Source organism: Ceratosolen solmsi, unplaced genomic scaffold (assembly GCF_000503995.2).
Source record: "Ceratosolen solmsi marchali unplaced genomic scaffold, CerSol_1.0 scaffold23, whole genome shotgun sequence".
Lineage (NCBI taxonomy): Eukaryota > Metazoa > Arthropoda > Insecta > Hymenoptera > Agaonidae > Ceratosolen > Ceratosolen solmsi.
In genome coordinates this window covers 3,027,876-3,038,071 of record NW_011948430.1, presented here as the reverse complement: position 1 = coordinate 3,038,071, position 10,196 = coordinate 3,027,876, and the positions used below count along the sequence as shown (strand labels likewise).

The following is a 10,196-nucleotide window of genomic DNA, read 5'->3' as shown; positions in this document are numbered from 1 at the left end:
ATAAATTAAAAGTAATTATTTCAGATTTTGCAATGTTGTAAAGAATTATAGCATAGAAGGCAAATGAATTCGAACCTCAAATTATACCTTTCCCTAATTACTTTAATACGCTAAAGAATGTATTATTTAGATAATTTTTGAAGATTATAAATGAAATGTTAAAAGTTTTCGAAATCTTGAAAAACTGCCTGTTAGTAATATTATGTTTTTGTTAAAGGATTACAACTATCTTGTATAATTAGTATAATTGGCAATATCGTGATTTATGATTGTGATGTAATATACCGCGATCGTTGTCGCGGCTAAGAGTTGAAATAGTTTTTAGTATACAAGGTAATAATATTACATTTAATGTAATTTTATTATTTTATGTTTCCAAAAAATATTTTTTCTTGCTTTTCTGTTTGTATATTGCAATAGTCAGTTGATTATTTCCAACAGAAGAATCAGTTTATTTTATTGTAGATGATATTATGAATTCGAATACAATTATCCGTTGCTTAATGGACTTTTAAGGAATTTGTTGGAATATTTATAAAATCAAAAAATGATATTTATGAAAATATAAGGAGGAAGCATGTATTGTTTAATATATTGATGAATGGCGATGCAATATTTGCACAATATTTGCACTTTATATGGTGTAGCGTAGGGTCTCAGACGCTCACTTTATGATTTAGTCGAGGAATATTATTATAAATGGTTAGATATTGTAGAGATGTTGATGATTGTCAGAGGAATTGGCGAGGCTTTTCTTTAGAATAAGTAAGAGGATGCGAGTACCAAGTAATAAATAAGAAGATTTCAATTGAATTTTAAATACTGATGCTTTATTTTTTATATAAAGTATTGTATAAATGTATAAACGCTATAAATATGTGGCATCTATCTATGGTGGTGGTGGGGTGCTAGTCGTGAACGCATAGAAAGAGTATGACGAGGGCGGGCGGGGTCGGGGGCCGGCGGCGGCGCGCCATCTATGTACATTCATTCACTCACGGGAACGGCTGACCTACCATAATCTACCGGTTCTCTTCACTAAATATAACATTTGATATGCATAATATGTATATATGTACGTATAAAAACGAGTATACACATGTAGGCATAAAGTACGTGTATCTGCGTAATATAGAAACAGAAAGAGTACAGAGAAGTCGAGAAGTGAAGTAGTAGTTAAGCTAGCGTGGCACAATCTATGCACATGGACGAGTATTGTAATAAGAGAGAAACGCGTGTGTTTCCTGTGTCTGTGTATGCTTGAGTGCAGCGGTGATTATAATAACAACAGTGAGGAACAGGGCGCAAGCACCGTGTGCCTCGACTCGAGAGTGGCAGTTGAAAAAGAAACGGTACAAAGAGACAAGAATAATAATAATTAATAATTAATTAATAATAATTAATAATAATAATAATAATAGTAATAAAGAAAGTCAAAAAAAAAAAAATCACGTTACATGCGTGTGCAGAGTCGAGCATCGGCTCGCGATGTTAGACGATTGTGAAAACGGTGCTGGCTGCTCATAAAACAGAGCAGACCGCCCCGAACGCGTCCGCTCGTTCATTGTATGTGCGTCGATATACGTGTGTACATATATATATATATATATAAATATATATATATATATATATATATATATATGTGCATGCGGTTGTGCTTGGGCGTGGGCGTGTTTGTTCCTCTTTAGCGTGTTCGTGTGCGTGTGTGTATGCGCGCGTGTATTTTCGTATTCTTCTTCTCTTTACGGTCGTCTGCGCGAGAGCGTATGGGGGTGTGGGCGTGCGATTGCGCGCACGCGGATGTTGTAAAAGTACACCCGAGGCTCGTCCAGCTAACAACAAGGCCCGTGGCTTACGCCTTGAATCTCTTCAAATAACACTTGGGGGACCGGCGCGTCTGAATTTCCATAAAGCAGAAGACTCCCGAGTCGACGGGACTGAACTTGGCAATTGACTAAGTGTTTATTGTGTTTGTGCGTCCTCGTCGGGCCTCGAGCTCCCACGTGAGCGTACACTCATCGCCTCCTCGGGTCTTCTCTCCTCCAATCGTCTCGCTCGCTGAACTTTACAAGACGCGCGTTGTTGCGTCCGTACGGTCCGAGTGACCGAGCCGCGTTGTCTGCTGGTCCTAGCGCCGCCCGCCAACCCCTTATCCGTCTGACTAATAAAGCACGGATCGGGGGCCGCGGGCTGATTGAGGCCGAGGCGCCCGGAGGAAGCTCAGGCTGATGGAAGAAAAGAAGTTGAAGAGATAGTCGTGTAGATAAGTAGAGAGCGCGCTGAGGATCGTTGACCGATAAGACTATGGTGGGTGTGCCGCCGTCGCCGAGCCGAGATCGCTGTGGTCTAGGACCGTCTACCACTTTCCATGGATGGGGCCGGGGATGATAGCTCCGTGGGAGCCAAGACCAGCGTGGATGGCGCCGCTAGGTCCGTTGATCACAGCGACTCCGGCGTCGTGTCCGCCAATTCCGCCGCTAATTCCTGGGCCACCTCCAATCACAGCGATGGCACCAGCACCACCTCCGAAACCTGTCCGACACGAGGAACGAACTTAAGATCAGGCTACTTTTGCGAGCAACACAACACTCGATGGTCTTTGGTATATATTAGAAGCATCTACATCTACATTTCAAGCTCGATTCGACGACTGTTAATAGGGAAAGCGACGTGGCGATCGCCGCCGTCGTATCGTCGTTGGTCTGCGAACTACGCAAGCTTATCGATTTCATGCTACTTTCTTTGTAATTTTGATTTTATTTTATTTTATGTTATTTTTGTTTAACTCATTGCTTTCACGAGATTAATTACAAGTCAATAAGGCAATTGATCCCCGTCGTGTAATAGTTGTTCCTTTATTTGCTCGTCTCTCTTTCTATATATAAATATATATATATATTTATATATATATGGCTTGTATTTGAGCATTACGCTTTGGCAACGCGGATGGAGTTTAAGTAAATTAGCCAAGTTTTATTGTACATTGAATTTCGAGCTAATTAATATCAATGTGTAAAGCTATCTCTTTTTTGTCAATCGTAAATTGAAATTTAGAGCATCGCGATTACAAACAAAAGAAGAAAAACGAGTCAAAAAAAGAAACAGAAAAAAATAAAAAGTAATACAAATAAAAAAATAAGAAAGAGAAGAAAAGGAGAGAAAGTTACAAACAAGCAAAGAAAGACCGAATGAACAAATGAAAAGGAAGAAAAAAAAATCTTTTACAAAGCAATTGTCGATCTATAGAGAATTTCGAATAAATGCAGCTCTGAGCAGCACTCGACGATTTCCTATCGATCGCTGTTAGTTCAAGCGTAAACCGGCGTCGCTAATTCAAACTACTACTAACAATTCTAAGTGTTATGGGACTACATTTCTGGATGGGGAGGGACGTCGCTAGGACAAACTCACCGGCACCACCAAGACCGCCGGGTGCAGCAGCAGCAGCGGAGCCGGAGCTGCCGTCATCACCGTTGATGCCACCAGAGCCAGCATAGAAGGCAACGCCACCGTAGCTGGGTCCGACGAGGTTAGCGGTGGCCTGGGACGGGCCAACGAGGGTGGCAGTTCCTTGGGAGGGTCCTACGAGGGTCGATGGTCCAGCAGCTGGTCCAACGAGGCTGGATGGTCCGGTACGTGGTCCACCTACGGATTTAGCTCCCTCTTGGGGTCCAACCAGGTCGGATGGGCCGCTCTGGGGTCCTACGTTGGCCTTAGGTCCCTCAGCGGGTCCAATGTCAGCCCGTCCACCAAGAACTCCTGCGATAGTCGTGAATTAGTAAAATGAGCCGATCGACCTTTGGCTCGCAATGCGTTGCCGATGCTCGGTCGTCGCCAAACGGTTGGGAGCCCGATTTTCATGAGTTGGACCCGGCCGATGAACCAACGTTGTTCCTTGCTCGGCCGACTCCCTCGCTATTGAAAATCGGCTCGGTCCATTTGGCGATACCGAGCGACACCATCGGTTGCGAATCGCTGGCCGTAACGAGGTCCTTTACGACGACGACGTACCACCGGAGACGATTTGCTGAACGCCAGCGGCACCGGCAGCCGAGGCTGCACCGGCAGCGTAGCTAGCGCCAAGACCTCCCGATCCCAGACTGGAGGCACCACCCTGAAGGGAGTGGGCGGTTCCGGCACCGGCGGCGAGTCCACCGCTCAGTCCCGCTCCTCCGTGACCGGCAGCGGCGTAACCGCCTCCGTAACCTCCGTGGCCACCGTAACCTCCGTGCGCGATACCAGCGCGGGCCGTGGCAACAGCCAGGCAGGCGAATACGATCTGCAATGTACGCGCAGACTCGTTAGTTTACGGATTCGGCAGTGGGTTGGGGAGGGGAGTGGAGCATCCCCGTTGTACATTTGGGAAATAACGCGTGCGGATGATGAGGAGCGCCAACGATTTTCCCACGCGCTCGATCGCATTAGCTTTGCCGGGCTAAGGTGCGCGGATCTCGTTACGCGGACTATTCCGCGCGAGTTTATCGCCATTCGGGAGAAGATGAGAGATCGTAGGCGACGACTAATGTTGCGCGCGTCCAAGTATTACGCGAGCGAGCACTGCTTTCACTTTCCGTCGAAACTCGCTATGCATTGATGCTAATGCCGCTCCTGCTGTTGCTGTTGCCAATGTAGCTGATTGTTGCTATAACTGATGTCGCTGATTGCTGCGACTATTACCGTTGCCGTGGGTGTCGATGCTCTTGCTGCTGATGCGCCCTCGGGTTGACGCGAAACGACTCGCGGCGTTCGCGGTCAAATATATTTCTCCAAACTATCGCATTGATAGAAAGAAGTAAGAGCGCCCGAATACATCTAGTGCGCGCTCGCGAGAGAGAGAGAGAGAGAGAGAAAGAGACTGAGAGAAAAAGTCGACGACGGGATTTAGCTAGAAGGGACGTTATATAATAAAGCCGATAATAATAATAATAATAATAATAATAATAATAATAATAATAATAATTAAGCGTTTCAGCTTGGCGCGCGTCTTAATAAGTTGTGCGATAATGTTTCGCAATTGGAGTGATAGAGCTACGTCGATTGTACGCTTTTCACGAGAGAGAAAACGTAGTCTCCTAACATGGCCTCACTCGCTGACGACCGGTTACCCTTTCCCCTCCTATACCCACCGCCCCATTATCCCTCCGAACTTATCCATATTAGGGTGAAAAATCACGAGACGCGGTGCTCTAGAGGGGAGTTGATCCGACGCTGTTGAAAATGGAAGGAAAGGGGCGCGCTTACCCGTGGTTTATATGCAATGAGCGTAATGGAACGTTCGAAGCCGCGTACGAGATACTACAATTAACGGTTTTCCTCGTTACCTCGGTGTATCTTAGGCAGTGCCGTGTCTCGCTAACGGGACGGCCCGTTTTATTAATCGCTCGTTGCGGAATGTACAGACGATTCCTCGGTTTTCCTTATTATGTCTGTCCCGACCTTGGATTAAACGAGAGGGAAATTGATGAGTTCGCGAGATTCGCTCTCTTTGGCGTGATGCGGCGCGGCATGAGAGAAAGTCAGACATGATCGAATTAGAAATCAATCCCACGTACTTGGAAACTCGAACATCGCGACTAACACGCGAAATTACGTATTTATTCAATGCTTATTATTACGCGTGTACTTTCACGCGCGCGGTAGTCTTTGGCAATGGAACTTTTTTTTTTTTTTTTAAATACTTCAATGATCGTATCAATCACGTTATTAAGGACTTTCTGGCTAAGGTCGACTCGCATTGAAAGACGCGTTTTTGGAAAATATTAAAATTTTTCGAGATTTTAGAGATCGTTCGATTTGAGGTACAATTTTTATGCCCGTACGTACTAATATCTCCATTCCCAGATAGTGAGAGAGAAAGAGAGAGAGAGAGAGAGAGAGAAATTCTTTTATTTTTATATAAGATGATCAATGAGAAATTTCGATTAAATGACAAGTGCTTCGGTAAAATAATATATGGATATAAATGAAAAATTTCAGTGTGTAAAGTTAATATTGCGACAGCATTGAACTGATTAATTTCAACTGATCGATGATTCTGAACTGGTGCTTTGAATTATCGGATATTAATCGTTTGTAACGTAACGGGGGAATCGAATGTCGTTGAGCTATCGTGTGTCAAGCTCTTGTACCGAATAAAATCACGAGACTAATTATTAGAAAGCTCATGTAGAATGATTTTAAGGTTGCTTTTGTTTAAAAGTGCGTAAGTCGGGACTTTAGCAACGGTAGTTAAAACATGACTGAGGGATAAATCCGCGGCATAAAGGTCGAATAATAAGTAAAGTTAGGGCCGAGATAATCGTGAACGAGAAAAAATAAGCATCCCGAGAGTTTAGCATATACCGTTGGCACACAGATTTCCCCGAGGGTCATTAACAAGGAGAATGAGCGCGGTCGGTGTAGGGGAGCCGATTGGCGCTGATTCACGCGGTACCGAACAATCATCTCTTGACCGAGAGCCACAGCGATCGTGCAACCGGTTTATCAGGCCGTAGCACGCTACCGGTTACACGAATGAGATAGAGACATAGAGGGAGAGAGAGAGAGAGAGAGAGGAGAGAGAGAGAGAGAGAGAGAGAGTGAGGGAAATAGTGAAAGGACGAGGGTGAGTGGGAGAGAGGGAAGGGGAGTGAGAGTGAGAGTGAGTGAGATTAAGAGCGTGGTGGAGAGTGAGGGAGAGAGAAAGAGAGAGCCGGCACCCTATCGCCCCAGTGCCGCCACTCATCCCGTTAGCGAGCCATCGGGGCTTGCGCAATTCGTGAACCCGGGAGCTTGCGACCCCGCTCGAGCAAGCTTTTATGCATCTCCTCCTGGAGATTGGGCTCGGCTGTCTGGTATCCCTCTTGAAGTCCATTGTGTTCGCGGCGCGCTTACCATTCCCCGAGGCAAAGTCTACGTTCGCCGCGTCGGCGCACTCTTGCCGCGTGCTTTTTAAATGCGTACTCGTGTGCGGTACTCAACCGTGATACCGAAATACTCACAAAGGCCTTCATGTTTGGTTTGTGTGTGGTGGGCTGGTAGTCCGGTGAATGACTGACTTGGACCGGGCTGGGCTGCCTTATATACGCCTAACTCCTAGGCTCCCTGGCCACGCTCCACAATCTCCATCCTTTCGAAAGCCGCCGTTCGTGCTGCGGCCGCGGCGGCTACGACCTCTCCCCCATCGCCGCCAGCCGCACCGATGGCATCGCTTCTCCAGCGTTGAAGCGAGAGAAAGCCAGGCAACTCGCCTCCCTCTCGCTCGCGCTCCTCGCGCTCTCGGCCGTTCCTTCTTTCCATTTTTTTGCCTAGCCTTTATCCGCGGAGTCTATCGCGCTCTTCCACCCCGGGGACTGGATTCGGTGCGAGAGCGAGCAGCGCGAATAGAGAAACCGGCCTCCACGTGTGCCAGCCGCACTTGCATCGCGGCTTCGCCTCCCTACGGATTCGCTGGCCTGCTGGGGCTGATGCAAAGTTTTCGGCTTCTTGCCAATTCGCCGCGTGCTTACTCAATTTTCATATTCCAATTTGCCTCGTTCCCGTGTAGCCGCCGTCGCTTCCGCCATTATTGATAAGCGCTTCGCGTTCGCTTGGAGTAATCGTCAGTGCGAGCGACGGACCTCGCGAGTGTAGGGGGATAATATCGGCGTTGGGGCGCGCCTCGGACCTCGATTATCCAAGTCTCGCCTCGGCCGTACGCGACGGAGCATCTAGTCAGTGTCTCTCTATACTTGCATTTTAACTGCATTTTAGCTACAAGTTGATAAGTTGACTCGTTGCTGCGACGATCGAATCTCGTAAGAATATATGCTTCGGGCAGATTTCACGCTGCCTGCTGCGGACGCATCAGTCCTTTATTTATAAGGCCATTTTCTCATTTCGCACTCACTTTTCAAATTTTCAATATTTACTACTCCTCTTCATGATCATTCTTATTATTACGGGCGTTAGAGTGTCTGCAAATACTTTATTTCAGTCATTTTATAAAGAATAAAAAAAAAAAGTAATAATATTGAAAAAATAATAACAGTAGCAGTATTAGAGATCCAACTGTAAGAAACATAAGCGAACAGTAATTTCTTTTTTACTGTCTACTAGGTAATTATGTGAAAATCAAATTTTATTTTCTTTAATTTCAATATTAATCAATATATTAAGAACATGATATTTACTTCATTATTCTCGCTAGTCTAATCGAATATTTCGTTCAAAGTGCTTAAGGATTTTTATGTCAAATATAGCCACTAAATAAATATAGTCAAATATATAGTAAAAAATTAAAAATAAATAAATTAATCACTCAAAAATATTACAACAGCCGACGCGATTTTTTTCCTTTCTCGGTTATTCGTGTTTCATTGTAATTTTAGTAAATTTATTCTTCATACGTTATTTAAAAGTATATGCAAACTATAGACTACAATGATGAATAAATGATATAAATAGATTTTTCGTATTTCGAAATAAGATTATGTAGAAAATTACTTTGTAACATATTTAGCCATTCTAGTTTCCATTAAAAAGAATACAAAACAAAACAAAACAAAACAAAACAAAACAAAAACAAAAGAAAAAAATAAAAAGGCAGTTAAGTGTACTTTAAGTGGTACTATTACTTAAAACTAATATTCGATTTATTTAGATGAAAATTTGAATAACATCTAACAGTCCAACGACGTTATGTTTTACCAACCAAATGTAATAAAACACGCGTGGTCATTAAATTTTCATTTTATATTTATTTTTGCATATTCAGGAATATTTTCAGTATCACAAATGACTATCTTTTTAATTAACAATTACAGTTATTAATTTCTATATATTGACATTGTTCCTATACTCGTTAATTAATAATTTGTTGCGAAATATGAAACTAAAGAATAGTTAATCAATTAAGTATAAATATTAAAGGTTAAAGTAATTTTTACAATTTTATTTCTACTACTAATTTATTTCCCAATATACATAAAATTTAATAATTTATGATTTAAGAAATTTAAGTACTATCAATTTGTATTTTCTATAAATCTACTATATAAAATAATTTAGTGGTTAGTCGACAAATTAAGTCGCAAATCATTAGATCAACTTGTTAAATACGTGAACAAATTTAGATTGAAACTATAAATTTTTATATCGCTTTTAAAGCTTATAGTGAAGCGTATTTTTGTCGTTACTTACATAGAAAAGACTTCATAAGCCTCTAAGTAAGAAAGAAAAATACTCGTGTACTTATATTAGACAATGTAAATCTATAGTTTCAAGATTCGAAATTATACAATATGGGCGTACGTGCTGTTCACAGTTAACGATTCAATTAGTAAATCCTACATTGAGAGGAGAATTGTTTGTAAAAAAAGCACTGTAAAATTTGCAATACCCATGGTATATTACGAAATACGTTAAAAATGTTCTCAATAGTGTTACAAAAATTACTGCCATTTTCAAGAATTTTTTTCGTTTTATTTTCTTTTTTTTTTTTTTTTTTGTAATCAACTTTAATTTTTATGTTGATAAAAATCGAATTTTTACTATACGTCGCAACTTCTCACAACTGTCACGATTTTTGCTTATATTTATTACTAGATTATTCGCATTATGTATCTACGCCATATATTATTTGGTAAATATGCTATTCTTTTATTATTAAATAATCTGCATGAGAGATATTTATTTGTTTGGTAATTTCAAATTGCTGCGTATAAGTGTAAAAAACCGTTCTAACTTTATGAAAGTAATTCTTCATGCATGATTATTTGCCTGTAAAAATAATGATTAAGGCTTAGGCGTAATATTTTATTCGTAGAAATATTAAAAAAACATGTTTTCCTGAAATTTCATATTAGCAAAATTTACTAATTAAAAATTTATAAATATGTAACAGCAAAAAATCATGAAACTACTTATAAATATTGTAAGTGAAATATATTTTAATTATTTTATCGTTAATCCTTTGACAAGTTATACTATTTAGAAATACAACAATTTCATTTACAGACTAAGTATAATTTATTGAAATATTACCTTATTAAATATTTTTTTAAATACAAAGGCATAAATTATTACATTTTTCTTTAACTAATCCATAATATACATATTCAGAGTAAATAGAAACGATTCATAAATATTCTTTACTTAGAGAATTAAATATATATAATCAATTTTAACATGGAGAATAACTTTGTTAAAATCAAGTAATTTAACATAATGCCACTTCG

At 41.3% G+C, this 10,196-nt stretch overlaps 1 protein-coding gene across 1 annotated transcript; it reads right to left on the bottom strand.

Annotated features, from left to right (window-relative positions):
* Nucleotides 1-1,722: 1,722 nt before the first annotated feature.
* apd-3l (apidermin 3 like) lies at nucleotides 1,723-7,078 on the bottom strand. The gene is made up of 4 exons (XM_011501844.1): nucleotides 6,981-7,078; nucleotides 4,012-4,279; nucleotides 3,412-3,759; nucleotides 1,723-2,532 (listed from the first exon to the last, which is right to left on the bottom strand). Exons 1-4 carry the CDS (start codon nucleotides 6,990-6,992, stop codon nucleotides 2,357-2,359), a joined length of 804 nt encoding a protein of 267 aa, XP_011500146.1. The 5' UTR covers nucleotides 6,993-7,078; the 3' UTR covers nucleotides 1,723-2,356.
* Between the last annotated feature and the right edge of the window lie 3,118 nt (nucleotides 7,079-10,196).

What these genes read in the sequence shown, in the direction of transcription:
- apd-3l (XM_011501844.1), bottom strand. An exon ending in TCAGCAAATCGTCTCCGGTG is followed by an intron (nt 3,760 to 4,011) that starts GTACGTCGTCGT and finishes CGACTATCGCAG; the next exon opens with GAGTTCTTGGTGGACGGGCT. An exon ending in CGGCGGTCTTGGTGGTGCCG is followed by an intron (nt 2,533 to 3,411) that starts GTGAGTTTGTCC and finishes CGTGTCGGACAG; the next exon opens with GTTTCGGAGGTGGTGCTGGT.